The sequence below is a fragment of the Temnothorax curvispinosus genome, unplaced genomic scaffold (assembly GCF_003070985.1).
Source record: "Temnothorax curvispinosus isolate PA1 unplaced genomic scaffold, ASM307098v1 QBEX01000304.1, whole genome shotgun sequence".
NCBI classification, from domain to species: domain Eukaryota; kingdom Metazoa; phylum Arthropoda; class Insecta; order Hymenoptera; family Formicidae; genus Temnothorax; species Temnothorax curvispinosus.
In genome coordinates, this window is record NW_020210084.1 from 40,584 (window position 1) to 58,874 (window position 18,291).

At 38.9% G+C, this 18,291-nt stretch overlaps 1 protein-coding gene across 1 annotated transcript in view; it reads right to left on the reverse strand.

Moving 5' to 3' along the window:
- Positions 1-3,262: 3,262 nt before the first annotated feature.
- LOC112452523 (ubiquitin-like protein 3) overlaps positions 3,263-18,291 on the reverse strand; it is a 40,850-nt gene continuing 25,821 nt past the window's right edge. The window contains exons 2-4 of the mRNA XM_025012802.1: positions 9,373-9,481; positions 8,422-8,586; positions 3,263-4,986 (exon numbers count right to left, since the gene is read on the reverse strand). Coding sequence (XP_024868570.1) covers positions 4,922-4,986; positions 8,422-8,586; positions 9,373-9,481 — 339 coding nt within the window. The 3' untranslated portion in view covers positions 3,263-4,921. The remainder of the gene's footprint in view (positions 4,987-8,421; positions 8,587-9,372; positions 9,482-18,291) is intronic.

Sequence of the window (18,291 nt, forward strand, 5' to 3'; positions counted from 1 at the left end):
CTTTTTAACTTTTCATTACATCTTTTTTTTAATAGTACATTCACGATAGGACTAATAGAGTCTTCTTCATTCGCCATGCATCCCTTCCGTAAGCTCACAACATACCGGGTAATGTGTAGCTTTCTCACTGTCTCTCTCGCGTCCTCGCTCTCACTCTCATTCTCTCTCTCTCTCTTTCACACTCTCTCCCTCTCTATCTCGCGAATCTTAAAATCTTACGAACTAAACAATTGGTTTCCCTATATAAACAGCATTTTATAGATAATCTACATCTTATGATCTTACAATAAAAAATACGAATCATGGGGGGCAGGGCGTAGACAAAAAGTAATGACGTCTTTAAAGTGTTCGCTCATTAAAGGTAACGCTCTATATATACGGATCCTTCTTAAAAAAAAAAACCGATGAAAACCGCTCGGAACGAACGTACTAAAGAACAATGAGTAAGTTGTAATGAGTGCATCGTGCGAGCCGTTCCCATAAACCCACAGTATATACAATGTGTTCAGCGTTAGACTTTCACCGTACAGAATCGTTTAGATAAAGCGATAGGGGATAGATAGGAGTAACGTTACCCTGCCGCGACCGCGTGTACTTTGAAGCTCTCTCATTCGCCTTGAGATAGGACGCGAGAAAAACGGTATTGTATGACTGGTATTATATAACATTGTATCATGGTGGCCAAACTAAGAGAAATTGAAGACTTTAACGCAATTGTGTGTGTGACGCTATAATACAACAGTTGTTTTAATGTCATTTTATGTGAGGTAAATTTGAATATATTTTCAATTCGAGTTAACTTTAATTTATATACATTGAAATTTAATTATTTCTGCACTTTGATAGAATTAGTTTTCAAGTGCAAAGAGGCTCAAGACAGGAAAATTTGAAGAGAATATGCGGCTGACCCTTGGAGAAGTTTGACCACCACTATATCTCTAGTACAATTGTTGAAATTGAAGAATGCTTGGATTCAGAAAAGCAGAAGTGTCTTCTGCACGCGGGTTTGTCAAAAAATTCTCTAAGAACCCCTCGTTATCGTATGCGATTAAATTCTTCGTTTCTCAGGAAATAAATAATACGAATTCGAATATGTTCCAATTATATATCATTTTTAATTTGCATGATGCGGTACCTTTCCGGAAAAATATAATTTACAATTACAGAATTTTAACCCGCGGGAAATTAGTAGATCAAATTCAAGTTTCGCGATTCGGGCTCAATGTTGATATGTCTTAATTATGTCTTAATGCCCTCGCCGAATTTCAGTTGGCGAACGGCCTCTCGCACGTATAACAATCTCCGCGAAAAGGTACAAGGGAAAATACTTTGCGCGTTAAGTGCCGATCGCAGCAGGGAAGGTTCGAGAGAAAAAGGACGGCGTTACAGTGATGGAACGACAACGAGGAGGGACATAGGTGAATAAAAGAATTCCACGGTATGGCACAGGTTTATGAGTCAGGCAGGTACTAATAACGATTTCGAAATATACAAACATGATCGCCTCGCATTTCGCTTCGCTTCGCGAGTGTGTATTTGGATGTGTATGTGTGTATGTGCATATGTGTGTGTATACATAAGAAATAAATTAAATATAGCTCACGCTTTGATCGCACAAATTTCTTCTCTCGCAAATTTAACTACGGTAAGAACATTGCATTATATATATATACACAGGGCTATGCATTTCGTAAGAGTTACAGTACGATTAGTATAAGATAGCGTGTTAGAGAGTTACGCGCGCGTGCACGCACACGTGGCCTTTGTGTGTGTGTGTGTATGTGTGTATACACGTGGATCAGTGTCAGTGTCGGTGTGTAGAGAATCGCCTACAACGCATTCGTCGTAACGGTTTGATTGGACCTAACTACGATCGATACTCGAAATGGGCATGGTAAATTCATAGCATGGAATTATTTATTTTTGGGTCTAACGAGAGCGACGTTCTAGGCCCGACAGATTCGCGTGGACGGGTAACACGAAGGGATTGAGGGCGGGCAAGAGAAGATGGATTAGTAGAGGGAGGACCGGGGGAGGACTCGACGGGGGGAAAAGAAGGGGATATATATAACAGGAAATATATTTGAGTTTTCATTTAATCATAACTACTCATTAGAGATCCAATGTCTTCTCTCTTTCTCTCTCTCTTTCTCTCTCCCTCTCTTTCTCTCTCTCTCTCTTCTCTCTGATAATCTTATACTTCGGAATACTAAACTCTCAAAGTGGCGTCATATAATATTACTTCATTTTAAATTCATGATAATAAAGTCATCTATGCGGTATGAGAGCTTAACTGCGCGTCAACGTGCCTCATACCGTCGCATACGTGCGCGCCGAGACGCGTGCGTCGAGACGCGGAACGCGCGTGTCGACGTGCACACGCGACTTCGATAATAGTACGTATATACAGTCTGTCGAGAGAGAAGAACGCGACTATGTATTGTACGCGAACGTATTCCTCGCGCGATTCGAAGTCGCGATCGTTCCCAGATCCAAGTTGCGTCCTGGCGTCAAGCTTTTCGAACTTTGAACACGACAAGTGAAGCTTCTTTGCGGAATGCGAACAAAACGTTTACGGTCAAACGACGAAATACAATAAAGATTCGTTTGAGATCATTTTCAATATTTTCGTCGAGGTATATGTATATCGACGTGGCGTTGGATAGCTCTCGGAAGAGTTTATCCCAAATTTACGTTCGCATTAAAATCAACGTATCGCTCCAATTTATAATTGGTCGCACTTGTTTATTTAATTTTAATGGAATTTACATGCGTTAATGGAATTCGATTTGTTAGTCGGTAATCAAGATATTCAGGCGCGCATGAAAAGTGTGCCACGCAACGGAGTCGAATTAATTCGCAAAAAAAATCGAATTTGCGAGGAATGTACCCACGAATCTTCACGTCCTTCTTTCTCAACATTCTGTATATACAGGGAATCTCTGGTCAGTCGCACCTTCGACGATAAATACCGCGGGTGAACGGTTAATATCGAACGAGCTTCAAAAAAATATCTCAATCCAGTGAATACACTGTATTCCATATCAGTCTTAACGTGTCTGTTGACATCGCATACCGAATAAAATTGTAAAGTTGCCGCTATGAAATTTTCTCACGTGCGATTCTAACTACCAACGCGTTAAGTATTGTCGACCGAATGCGCGATTGACTAGGAACACCCTGCATATACATGTATATATATATTTTATATATATAACATATATAATCGCTACCTGCATATCACAACATAAATTTTATTCTCTCTTTGATTCTCTCGCGCGCGATTCTCTCTCTCTCTCTCTCATTCGCTTCCTCTCATTCGCTTCCTCTTCCTTTTTCTCACTCGAACGCGATACATTCAATTTACGCAAGCATGCACACGATCCCGTCTACATAATTATTATAATGCTGCGGTATTGTGATAGTGGTTGAGTTTCGAAGCATTGTAGCGCCGTTCCAGGGCGCGTCTCGGATGTACGCTCAGAACGGAACGTAGTCTCTCGCTACCCCGGTTCCATTCCTTGAGAATTCTATTCCGCATTATACCGTGCATACGCACACGAGTTCGTTAGATGGGAGCGAACAAAACGGGACTTACAAACATTCGCGGCGAATACGTAATTGTTCGCCCTTCTCGAGCCTCGAGGCCGGCTTGCGCCGACACCGAGGTGGTGCTCTAACTGAACGATAGTTAAAGTTAACTGACGTTTAACGCTTTCCTAGAATCCTCCGATTCTAGTTTCGTTTCGCGAGATAGATAACGGAATTGAATTAAATTAATTTAGGTCAAGTCGAGGGCGAATAATCGAAACTTAAGTTAACTAAGGAGGGTTAACGGAAGTTAAGCGACCTTTAACGTCTTTCCCTCCTGCGGTATTACAACTACGGTCGTAATCTAGGAAAAGACGGGGTATCGCCGACCAAAATTTAGTTAAGACCGTTAACTAAATTTACGATCGTCTTCTTTCTTCATCGATATCATATAGCTATATGTAATCTAGGGAAAGGATAAGGAATCCCTAAGCAAAATTTAATTAAGGCTGCTAACTACATTTACGATTATCCCATTTACAATCTAACGATGTAAACGCCGTAGAAATGAAGAAATATCGCCATACGAAATTAATCAGAGTGGTTAATAAAATTTATTACTCAGCTAACTCTGTAGTTAACGGAAATTTCAACTTAAGACAATTAACTAATTTTACGAATGATCCCATGCTTCTTCTCTCTTTTTTTCTTTCTCTTTCGATATTACGACGCCTGCGGGGTCGTCAGTTGGTAAGCGGCAGGGGGAGGGAAAAAATAGCTAATCGATCCTTGATTCGAGCTGTTAATGAAATTTACTGACTGATCAAATCCTTTTCACGTCCATCGGTATATCACAACAAGAGCCCGTAGCGTCCAAAGTAACGTCGTTAGTCGAAGTTAGTCGACCATCCCTTATCGGCGCAATTCGGCCGGAGATCTCTCGGCAAGCTAATCGTCGTGCCGCCGACAACGATCCGGCCTCTCTTAAACGGAGAGTACGCTATACCCGTCCGCTCGTCTTCCCGAGCGGATTTCCCTCGCGAGTGCATATCGATCGCGCACGCATTACCGCCCGTCAAATGAACCGAAATAAGCGATCGGTCCGACGACGTAGGGGGATTCATTCACCGGGGAACGCATCGTTGCGGCACGCATCCCTCGTCGGCGGATATCGCGCGAGCGAGACCTCTCCTTCGTCCGACGATCCGTTTTTTCTTCTTCTCTCCTCGTGCTACACTGCTCACGAGCTCAGCCACTAACGATTATACATCAGCACAGAAATCTTAGAAACCATGGCTCAGCGCTGTGGGTGAGCCCGAGCTCGCCCATCGCTGCATGCCCATCCGCCACGAGATCCATCACCGACGTCGGCGACGGCTACTGCGACGGCTTAGAGTATGCAGCAGGAAGCCGAGCAGCAACTACTCCCGCCGCCTTTACTTTTTTGTCTCTGATCTGCAACAAAATAACGCACATGTCGGTTAACTCGCATGTCCTTGCGACGCGAAGTTCCGCCTAGCACCGCGAAATCTGGATAGACGGTCTGTGCAAACGGATGAAAAGAGAAAGAATGTGTGTGCGTATGTGCGTATGAGTATATATGCGTAACATCGTGTACATTGCGTTGAAAGAGTGTAAAGAAAGTTCACTTGGTTCTTGCAAAAGAGCTCTCCTGACTGAAATAAAGAATTCATTAGTCATCACAGACTAATTTCTCGAGAAAATTTCGTATCATTCTTTGGAAAATTTAATTTGCGTGTAATATTTAATCGACTTTTCTTGTGCCTGCAATTAACTTTAATATTATTTCGTGATCGAATAAATAAATATTTCTCTCTAATAAAAGTAGTAATTGCCAAATAATACCAAGTGATGTTATTTAAACAATCAATAATGAAGTAGCACCTCAATTCTTTCCTTAGTCATTTCATTTATTTTCAAAATAAGAATGTTAATTTTTTATTCTTCCATTACAAATTATAGTATAATATTATTTATAAAAAACTGGAATGCCAAACTTGAGTTATTTTTACAAAAGAATAATAAGATTAAGTCGTATATGGATTTCTCCTTCATTCAGATATAATGTCATGCTCTTCTGTTAAAGCCCACATTTAAATATCGGATCGTACAATGTTATTAAATTGTCTTGAACGATGGGATTCGTGTATATGTTACTTTTCGTTCGGTATTATATTTATTTGTCGTGGAAACAAGCAACGGATTTGGAATTTGCGAGAAATAGGTGATAAGGATTGGGGAAACTCACGTTGACTCAAGGATTTAAGGCGGTGTCTTTTAGTTGTCATAGTTTTAAGGACCGTCGGGCAGGGTGTACATGTACTCACCGTTAGGAAGAATGCCTAAAAAGATGAAATGGGAATAACTGTCGCTTTTTCTTTTAATTGTTAATTGATGTAATAGCATACGCATTCAATAAATCAGTATCTTCAATCTAATAGAATATCAGTCTTAAAACAAATGAGAAAAGTAATGTAAAAAAATTTGGACTTATATTAAAAATTTTTTAAATAAAGATCTAGATCTACAAAAAAGATGTTATGTTTCAATGTTATAACATTGGGTATTCTAGATTGAATATAACAAGTTTGGCGAGCATGAAGCGGTTATCAATTATTATTAGTAAATACAAGTGTAATATTAAGTAAAAAATCTAAATGGCTGTAGTTTTAACTAATAAATTAAATAATTAATTAATAAATACTTAAATAAAATGCCCAATAAAAATAGTTTAATTTTTCCTACTTTTTACCTATCATTAACGACTTTTTTGATTGTCCGAAAACAGGCGGGAACAAATGATGCATTTCCTATAAATTTTGCGCTGCTGATGCACAGGCCACGTGAAAAAGCCAATTTAGAAAGCAGGAAACCTCCACTGTGTTGTAAAGTTGCAGCGTATTGTTACGAAGTTGCACAATGCATCGCAGCACCTCGACGATTATCTTCTCCGTCGATCAAAGCTGATTATTAACTACCTGCCCGCGTTTTATCCGTCGCACTTGCCGTCGCATCGATTAATAATTAGCGGTAAACGAGTCGCGTGCGGTGAAGTCGATGTCGCGACGTAAGGAAGGAAGAAAACGAAGATAAACTGTCGGATATTAATCAATGTAACGTACAATTGTTCAATCGCCGTTAAATTAAGAATCGCGGAATTTACCGGAAAAGGCTCGCAGAAACGGAAGTATACGCGTGCCGGAAGCGACAGAGAAATTGCAAGGGAAATTGCAAAGGGTCGCAACGCGAAATATGCATTTTACGAGAAATTATATAGACCTCGTACGAGTAATAACGACGTTGCGCAGTGAGAAACTGTGTGACGATCACCCATCATTTGATGAGACGATTGATTATGCGAATTAATATTCTGACTTTCACTGATGCGCGGTTGCAGAGTAACGTGTGCTAAATCGATAGCGATGCGTGCGTAACGATCGCAACGTTCAATTTATCAGTAACATTAATTTATTCCGCGAGATAAACGCAAGAGATAAACCAGAAGGCGCAGATTTAAGAAAGGACTTTTTCGTTGCTTTCATTGTTAGTTTGACAAAAGTATCAAAATACTAGTAATTTCTAAGCTATAAATTGTAAAAAAATAAAAAATTCTTTATAAATTAAATAGAGATATAAAATATTTAATAAAATTAATAATCTGACATGATCATGAAAATGGGGTAAGAATATATTTGTTAGAATCTTTCTTTTTAATTTGATGCTGTCTCATACTTGATATTATAATTTTTTTAAATAATTTTATATTTTAGTTTGAAGCTTTGCTGCAAAATATTAAAATTTGAGAAGCTACGACCACTCTTGACGATGCTCCTTGATATTTCTGTCTAAAAATGTAATTGCCGAAAAATCTATCTTCAATATGCTCTAGCTGCATTCTTGATAGTTCTGTATAAATCGCTGTCAACTAACGGCTAAATAAATTTAAGCTAATCCATATAATTCCGTAAATTCCGTTATAATGAACATCGATGGAATACGACATTTTCACTATAACGAAGTGTGATTGAATCTCCGCGTCTAATACGCGGCTTGATGTAACGAACTTTTGGTGTAATAAATTCAATTTGGAGATCCACGGCGGCAGCTCGTTGTAACGAGATTTTACCGTAATAATTACGCAAGCGCGTCACGTACCGATGCGATAGATTTAGTTTAGAACGGCGAGTAAACAAATTTAAAGAACGATAACGAGTGAAGATTTAACTGGATATTAATAAAAGTGCGGTAGAGTGTGCGCAACGTGTTTTTATACGGGTTGCAGGGAATTAACCCTTATCCGGGTAATTTATTTTCCTCCGGGGATACCATGATATATAAAGGCACTCATTATATGCATATACATAAAAATACAATTAAAAATTGTAATTTTTATATAATTACATTTTTTATATAAAATTACAAAAACAAAAATTTTCATTTAAAAATTCATTTTAGAAAGCAGGGTATTAAATCTTCTTATTAATCTTGGAAATCAATAATCAGAATCTCAGTTATTTTAGTCAATTATTAATATTAAAAATTTTCAGGAATTTTACTAAATACGTACTAATGACAATAATGGTTTAACAGATGATATACGTTATGTGAATAAGAGTTGATATAACATAATAAAAACCAGATGTGCATCACGGTTTAATTTTATGGTCTACGAGAGTATTTTAATTACGATTTTATGACGAGGTTTATATTTCTCTCTCAAGAGAAGTTAAAAAAGAGAAAATTTGTGTCTGGTTTTGTGGTGAGTTCATCGGGGAAGCGGGGGAGGGGGGGGGGGAGGAAAGCATACAAGAAGTTTCGTAACGATCTCCACGGAGGAGGAGATAACATGGTCGCATCTCGCGAATTCACCTTGAGAATTAGGCTCCGGAAGATTCTCCCGCGGCACCAGATGCATCACCGTGGTTTTTCCAAAGGGAAGCCCAAGAGCACCGAGCGTGACATTGCTGTGCAGGAAACGACCCTGGTAGATTAGCCGCAGGATCTCCGCCTTGGCGACCGCCTCCTCTGCCCAGTCTGCAACACGGAGATAACATTTGCGGGATGCTGAGGGTTAGGTGTTCTTTCCCGGCTCGATCCAACGATTCGCGAAAAGTTTCCGAGAGAGGAGCCAAAGCTCCTCGAACCTTAAAAGATGGCGTAGGTTCGTAGAAAGTATTTGTAGTGATAAAAAAAAATACGAAAATACGAACCCGCCATTGTAAAGATTGAGTGTAAAATTTCCTAGTTGTATTGTTTCTATCCTTACGTAACTTTATAATTCTATATAATATTCTAATTCTAAATTTTTTTTCTATCTATTTATTAAATTAAGACAAAGAAAATGCTTGTACTTTATATTTAAAATAATTTTCAAGTCTTTCACATTGTAACGAAAGCGATAAAACATTTTCAACATTACATAAAAAAATTCCAGACGTCATAAATAAATAAACATTTTTAATACTCTGTAAAAATTTATTCTTGAAATTTCGTAACTTCTTGTTAATCAAAATTTCTAATTTTACACACATCTAATTTTGTTAATTTCTCATTTCTTTCTGAATTGTTTAATCTTCTAATTTTAAAATCTTTTGAGTAGCAGAGATTCTAACAGATTCTCGAATACATACCTATAAGGTATTTGTATACGATGATTTTGCATGTAACTCTCTCATCATGACGTGATGGCACATCGGTAATTAATGATAATAATTGCAGGTAGCATCATATGTTAGATTCTGCTGTTATAGCAATTATAGTAACGCTAATGGGGAATGGATTGGTGCAAGCGGAGTTTCGAAACGGCAATGACTAACTCACCTTCCGGCCAATTTTCAAACACATGGTGCGCTATATCGCCCGCGGAATCGCTTGGACTGAATAGGAACTCTTTTGTCTTGCCACTGACGAGGATGAGGCGTAGATTTATCTGCAATATATAAAATTAGAGTGAGTATTAGAGTGAGAGTGAGAGAGGGGGAGAGTAAGAGAGAGAGAGAGAGAGGAAGATCAATTACGCAAATAGAAAAATTTTAATAACTGGATATGCGCTTGATATTTTCATCATCTCAAATTAATTAAGAAAAATTTCAGTTTATGACTAGTAGTATAATATAAAAACTAATTTACATACAAATTAAATTCCAGGTACTTATTTTATCAAATCGTCAAAGTTCATATATTATGTAAGAGCTGAATATAATAAATACTTTAAACAAAATATTAAATATTAATTATACCATTCGGAATAAAAATCGTAAAATTGCAGTAAACGTTCATTATATACGCCGAAAGCGAGAGGGTGAAACAAGTATTCGTCGACTTTCAACCAGCACCGCACCGGCGGCAGCTGCGTACCGGCGAAATTACCGGGGACAGTCGCCCCCACGGCCGAACGCGAATTCAATTAACATCGGGTAGGCAGGGGTGCGAAGATCAGGCAACATAAATAATTAGCGACGACGATGAGGACGAAGCTGGACCCCGGCGCGACGTGCGTGCTCGAAGGGCTCGGCCGACCGCTCGTAACCCTTTGCGGTCTCCGTGGTCGCGACAATCCGCCGTTAAAGCGTTAAATCATCGTCCCCCGCGAGCGATGCGCATTATCGTCCGGCCGCACGCGAAACTTCCCCTTGGCATTACGGAATTTTCGTGCCGGAGGCTCGCCGGCTAGCCAGACTCACCCTGTATATTGTAAAGTGTATAGCGGGAATAATGCGGGTGAGCGTTACGAAGCTGTAACGAGGAAATTACAGCGCCGAGAGACGCTACGGAGTTTATTTTTATCCGTTGTACCTTTTCCTAGGCGTTACTAATTTGATAATCTTCCCGTGGAAAGCCTTCCGGATTTGCAAATACCCGCGAGCGAAAGTGGACCGTAGATTTCGAGGAAAATGAAATTTCAACGGGAGAACATGCATTTTTCGTGCGCTCTGTATGAAGATTGTATATAAGGATGGAAATTTTAGAGCTGGTTTTTCCCGCGGGACAATGTTTCATGAAATTCTTGTGGAAAATTCTTGATGTCGTTCCGCAAAATTTCTCAGTCTGCCGCATTAAATGTGTCAGCGACGCCGAATTGTTATGTAAATGGAATTTCTTGATCTCTATTCGCGTATAACCTTTTTGTAGTTTTTAACTACAAAAAATTTTTACTCGCCCGTGGTTTATTTTAAATCACATGTATATGCATTGATTGCTGTGAATAAATATAATTTCTCCTATATATTCATCTCTGTGAAATTACTTTGTCGGAAATTGTTTCTGCGTTTATGAACAGCAGACAAAACTTAAAACAAAACTGACACAAAAAAAGCTGCAAATTCCATGTTTTTAGAAAATTGCTTTTTAGTTGAGAAAGATCGTATGTGTCAAAACCAATAGCGTAGTAAAATTTTTCAAGCATTATTTATGAGAATATTCACGAGATACACCACCAAATGTTAATTTTTTGTTAAACAAATAATCTATTGTTTAAATAAGCAATAAGCAATAAATTGCATACGTTTCCTATAAATAAAAGATATATTGTTTAAGAAAGGGATCTTTTCTCGGATTCTTATTATTGGCGATATCATGAAAAATGAGAAGAAAAAGCGCAAAATATCGTGTTAGAACGATCGTGCCGTAGAACCGTACAATACGTTTTGTAAAGCATGCCTCGAGCCTTAATCCCCACTGTCATCTTCTAATACGTCGATAAGAGAGATATCGGGTTTCCGAGCAACAACGACCGAGGTGACTATAGTTCTGAGCTCCATTCGAGAGTGCAAACTGCTGCAAGTTGATTCGCAAGCGAAACCGCATTTTCTATCGATCGTTTGGTCGAAAGGGCGCGACCAACCGTTCCGATAATTCGCTCATTAGTCCTCCAACGAGAGGGGGATACAAAGAGAGAAAGAGAGAGAGAGAGAGAGAAGAACACACACATAGAAAGAGGAGCACTTCACTTTTGCTCCGTGCTTGATTTAGAAATTTTAGGCTCACCGAGCATGCATTATAGAGGAAGTGGTCCTCTTCCTGGTGCGCGTATAACAAACTCTCGAAAATCCTCCGGATCTGCATGTGTGTGAATTCACGAAAGAGACGAGAGAGATTTCCGTCGACATACGGACTTCAAAGAGATTTATTCATGTAATAGCAATCGATTATTCGAGTCACGTGCTCGAGATCGCCCTTCTGTCCGCGTCACGAAATCTTTCCTCGCTTGTCCACGTGCGTGATATATCGCAAGAATATTTAACTCTATTTTTATGTTCTCTCGTTATCCTTCAAATTACTAAAAATATAGTTTTTATATAAAAAAGACTGTCGCGCACACACACGTCACGGTCAAAGATGTGATAATAATTAGCGACGAGGGGAGCCTTGAATTCTAAACAGAAGACAACTCCGAGGGGTCGTCGTAAAAGTGAAGTCGCGCTAATTACATATTCTTAATAGGTCACTCGGTAATAACGGGCACAGCAATTGCTGGTCCGTGCAGGTGCCATCACCTGGATGTCTAGCGATGCGAATCTAACGATGTCACCACTCGATATGTCCACGTCGAATATTTCGTTTCTTTCGTCACGCGCGCTGCCTGATTCGAACTTTCGCTGCTTTCACCTCGCGGAAAAAGCGCAGGGAGTGGGTCTCATTTGCAAAAAAGAAAAAACGACCGGGATTTCGAGGAGTTAATCCTACATTCTGTGCGTTAAATAACATTCGGACACGAATATTATTTAAAAATCTGATATTATTAATTAAAAGATAACAAATTTAATTGTTATCTTTACTATTAAAAATATAGTTATAAAAAAATGAACGCAAATATAAACGTTTTAGTTTTTCTGTTTAATAAACAAGTTTTTTTTTGTAAAATCCAATAATTCGTGCAAAATATGCTTTACGTTAAAGTATCTATAGTAATTAGTTGAAATCAAATTAGTATATTTTTCCGGCAGAATCGTAATCAACTTTCACTTTTGCACGCAAAATGTTCCATAAATCGCTCAGTTAATAAATTCTAAAAAATTTATTCATAGTCAATTCTTACAAACGTGTTAGATCTATTCAGAAAGTTTTACATTATTACAGCTTCAAAGGCCGATAAACTTTCTCTGATTTTTAATTATTAATGATCAATTATAAAATAACACCCTATTAATTAATTATTATCGCTATTAACGTATATTATTATTATCGTTATTATTATCGCTATTAGAGAACGTATTTTAAAATATCTCTGTACATCAAAAACACATCGTGAAAGTTTTATATGGAATTTTGTAGTACTATTTCATAGCATTACTCTTTTAAAGAACACCGCATATTTTGTTTAGATTATCAATTAAACTACATAGCATTATATACATATATTTTTTATAACGCGTACAGGTTGAACTTTACTCAAGTCCGCGAAAAGGTTAAGCGACGAGTTGAGAACGTCAAGTCAAGTGCGGACGCTATAAAAAGGCCGGGATAAATCTTCGAGCTAATGTCGGTTGGCGGATAATCGTTTTAAGTCCCGACTTCGACACGCAACTTCGCGATGAGTTTCACTAACTTATAATCTTAAAAGTGGAATCGCCTTAAATTAACCCGGCGGATAATATAGCCGGAGCTCCTATCGGCCACCAAGTTGCACATGGACGTGGAAAAGTATAATTAACGTCTCACTACCTTTCTAGTAAAACGGTTAAGTGGATTAAGGAGCTAACGCCATTTAAAACAGGCTCCTAGGCCGACGCCGATCCTTTTACTTCTTCGCTTAAATCGTTCAATAATGTCACATAACGACATATAAGTATCACGATGATTTGTTTTTTTCAACATTAAAAAATAGCTTCATAAGTTACGAATTAAGATTTCATTTATATACAGCTCACGTGTGAAGCAGATAAAAAGAGTAATAAAGTTATCATTATTTATTTCTGCGCTCCAGATTCTGGAAAAAGTTTCGATCTTTTATTGCTTACAAATAATGAAAGACTGTCAACACTTCGACATTTACATCCAGGGAAATATCAATGACATATCTGTCAAAAGAAAACATGGGTGAAAAAGTTCGGTCGGTCTATCTTGTATTATATACAATTTTCCCTGTCAATAATTAATGGATCTGAGGGTGGGCGTGCGTCCCTCAGCGATACCGTTACGGAGATTTTATTAGGCTCTATGGGAGACGCGCATTGTAAAAAAGGACCGACAACGGAGGGCGAGCGAAAGGGAGGGGAGGGGAGGAAACAAGGAGGCCGGGAGAAGAAAGAGCGGAATTGGGCTAATCGCGAATGTGTGTTCGCCGCGATGGGTTTACCTTGATTTTGCGAGCGAGCGCGGAGCGCTCGATTCGCGTCACGAGGCGAGGTCACGCCGAGACCGGATAACCAGGTCATTGGGGCATTCGGATACCCGAGGACCGCGGCGCGAGCGGAGCTACGCGCATATGCATGTAGAACGACCCACATCTCTCTACGCGCGCGCCCGCGTCCTTCGCCCGCAGCAGCGCACGTATATCGAAGGACTTTAAGTTTTGACGCAAACACGTAATAAACGCGCAAAGCGCGCGCACGAGCAGATCTCCCTTCTCGATCCAGATATACGGCCGAGACGCAACGGCGTTTTCCCTCAAGGTCCTTCCTCCTCGTCGTCCATCGCGCCGCACGCGACCCGCACGCGAATTCGGCGACGCATGCGGAGAATAAAAAAAATACTTGCGCAATTTATTTCTTTTGGAATAAATTTTCAACTAAAAATATCGCTGAATGAAAATAAAGCATTTTTTGCGACAATATTTCCCCGTTTTATGCATCAGAGTTATTCCAAAAGAATGGAATGTGCATCAGGTACTTTCTTCATCGATATTTAATTATTATATTAAGGGGGAATTAAAAATCCAAACAAATATTTATGATAAAAATATTTAAAGATATACAATAAGTACAAAGATAAAACTGATGTAATAAATAAATAATTAAAATAAAAGTATAGAGACTAAAATAAATTAAATATTGCCAATGAAACTCCTTCTTAACGCTGCCGCGGAAATTAAATTAAACGCTGTATAATGAAAAGAATTTTTATCACTCGAACGACCGGCGCGAGGCACAAAGGCACGGAGTCATGCGAGAAACGGTTTCGATCTGGACGGTTTTTCCCTCTCGAGGAAGAAGCGGGAAGACGAAGGAGAGGAGGAACAGCGGCCGTCTGGCTCCGACCTCGCATTTCTCATCGCGCGGAGGCGCCGCGCCGACGAAGTTGGCGGGGAATCGCTCTACCCACCGCGCTTTATCTGTATATTCGCGTGCCGAGGTATATCGCGCCGCTATCGCCATTCTTGGCGACGACGGATTCCTCCACGGAGTCCCCGGAGGCGATCCTTCGTCAACGAAAATTCGATGAGACAGCGTAATTATGGAGTTACTTAACGCACTCAATTAGCTTAGGCCGAAAGTTGGAGGATTTCGGCGAATAATCTGACAAGTTTTCTTAACACTTCGTTAAGAAAAGTATGATATATCATTGGTGAAGGAGAAGCGCAAGACAACGGGGGGAAATATTTGAGATATAAAAGTGGGATCTTTTATGTATTAAAAAATATGAAATTTTGTGGAATATATTCTATTTATCGACTTCGATTGCACCGAATGTAAAATTGCACGATTCGGCGCCGCGTTTAACGAGGAGTTTAACAGAAGGAAAACGGTTGGACACCGTGTATATATGCACGCGCGCGTTTGCGAGCGAGCGAGATCGTCTCATACATATTTTCCGAGATGGGTCAACGAGATACTGGAAATTATTCAGACGGAACGTAGGTCGCAGAGCGTATACCTATACAGCCGAAGCCGCGGAGACTCCGCCTTACCGTCTCGCGGCTGAAGAAATGTCTTGTCTCTGATGGATATCTCGCTCGTCTTCTTCTCGTTACGATCGCGGCGGGGCTCCTCTCTTTGGAGCCGAGGAAACGAGAAACGGAGTGCCACTCCACGAAAGTCATCCGGGGTATCGCATTCCGGGATTGTCATTTCCGGTAAATCGAATTCCGCCACTCGATAGGTCATCCTCCAATTTCGCCGAAAATAGAATCAAATAAGCACCGATACGCTACAACGCACAATGCCGCAGTAATCCGACCGTTATTAACTTTATAAACACTTGAAGATGATCGAATGTTTCGACGAAAATATAATCTTCGATAATAAAGAATTGATTAATTTATCGAATTACTCGATATTATACTCGTCACAAATAACGAACAGATTATCGCAAATGTAATATTACGTTAATTCATACTCTTCCTTTTGCTTTTTACTAAATTGGAATTTTTTGCGTTTTTTATACTGCGAAATGAAAATTTTTATGTCCGATATATAACAGCCGCTTAAATATACGTAAAAAGATCAAATGAGGGAATAAGCGTAGATACGAGTTAAATCGTTAATGCTGCTCCGTAAAGGACCCTTTTATCGAGACGATTAACTTTTCGACCATTCGCGTCACTTTGATCTTGGCATTAAATTAAATTAAATTAATGTAAATCTCTCGACGACATGAAAATTTCATTACGCGAAAAAGGATCGTTTCATTTTTTTTTTTTTTTCATTTCGTTCGTTGGTATAATCGTATGCACCGGAATTGAGAAAATTTGAGAAAAGCACAAAAACGTATTCTCTATGCGCGCAAGCACGCTGCATCTCACAATAGCACATATCCTGCCGTATTCCCGTATCGCATTTCGAGAGGAAGCCTTGGGAACGTGCGCTAACCCCCATGCATGCGTCGCGAGGTGCGGTATCTTTCGGCTGCCTTTCTCTCAATTTACCGGCACTGTATCGCATTTCCTAGTAGAATAAACAGCGCAACGATGACAATCTCGGGATCGGTCGGTTTGGAGTACATCTCGTCGCGTCGTTCGAAAAAAAAAAAACCCCAAGCTCCACACGCAGACAAGCTACTCAATAATTTTTAATAACGCGGCACCTTATTATTGAATGTATTAAACGTAATTATAATCAACATGTAATATAAATTAAGTAAACACGTATTAAATACAACATATGTTAAATATATGAATTATTAAGCAAACACGCATATGTGTAAATATGTTAAATTTATTATTGCTAAATTATTAATTTAATACTTTGTGAGTGATACCGCATGATTGTATTGACAGTGACATTCGAATCAGTTATTTCAGATCGGTTATTTGCGATATATACGTGAGTGCGATATGAAGCTTCCCGCATCAGGTTATTTATTAATAATCTCGCGCAATCGAGCCGTCCTCGAGACACGTATATACGCTTATAGCAAGTCATTTCCACAGTCTTCGCGGAATACCTCGAGCTGGCAATTCACGTCAATTACAGGGTGACTTTAGGTTAATAAATACTAATGCTCCGCCATCCGGTGCGAACGTGTAATGGAGCGTCGGAGTCGAATCGCTCTTAATCGCTCCTCCAATAAATAAAATTAACAAACCCATTGGGAGATATCCATGCGAGTATTTGATTATAAGTACTTGGAAGATGTAAAGAACACATAAAAGTACGAAAGTATATTGTTTCCAATTTTATTACCAATAATATCTCATTACTTCCAGAATATTTTGTCCCTTTTTAATCATATCTCCGCACGATTAGAAAAGCTCAGCTCCCTTTCTATAATTATATATTATATTTTCTCTAGTTTTATTACATTTTTCTTCTATATATGTACCTTTCTGCCTTTAAAAGTAAATTTAACTTTTAAGAAAATTGTTTATAAAAAAAATGATTAAATCATCCTGAATTGTGTCAAAGACCATGAGCTCAAAGTTTCTTCAAGATAACTTATAACTTTATCGCGATGCACTCTGGTTATTCCCGTTGCACCTTGAGAAACGCATGATAAAATCAACACCTCGGAGCGGCGTCTGGAAAGTGGTTTATCATACCGGAAAAAAAAGCGTAGCGTAAAGCTTGTCGCGTCAGATATCGCATTAACATTGCTTTAATCACGCGGTGCTTGTTGTCGGTGGAACAAACATCATCATTTTATTTCTTATCGAAATAATAATCAAAAAGTGCCAGCTTGGGGCGGCATTATCGTGTATCGCGTTCACCGATATTGCCAATGCCCAGCCACCACTGCCGTGTTCTATTCAGGTTAATTGAATTAAAAACTTATTTCGTTTCGAAACAGTGCGGGAATTTCCAAGTGTTATGTACATGAGTATTAATGAAGGATCTTTACTAATTTCATTTACCAGATATGCTTTTACGAATTTGAAGTCAATTTTTTCATATACGCGTTATAACATTGAAATTATCGAAGCAATTAAAAGTAAAATGCTTTCTGTGGATTAACCATCACGGTAAAGTGAATCCTTCATCAGTTTCAAGTGAATTTTATTTCAGCAGATTTTTAATTTCAGTAGCAGATATCGAAATTATGAAAACTTATTAAACTTAATGAGAAACAATACGTAGATATATAATAAAATTTATTTAATATTATTATATAACTTGCGCTTATAAATACCGTATAAATATTAATCAATCTGCAGCATTCTCATGTCGTTATGATTTCGTATAATAATGATCTTTCTCGTATAATATATATTGTGTCTTTCGCATCTCGTGCAATTTTCTCAGACCTACCGTGAGACGTTATTTCCTCGACAAAACAACGTTCCAGTAGCGTTAATGTCCACCTACTGGAATTTATATCTGGTCGATAAACGATGCACTCCGCGTGCGAGTGCGTGCGCGAGCA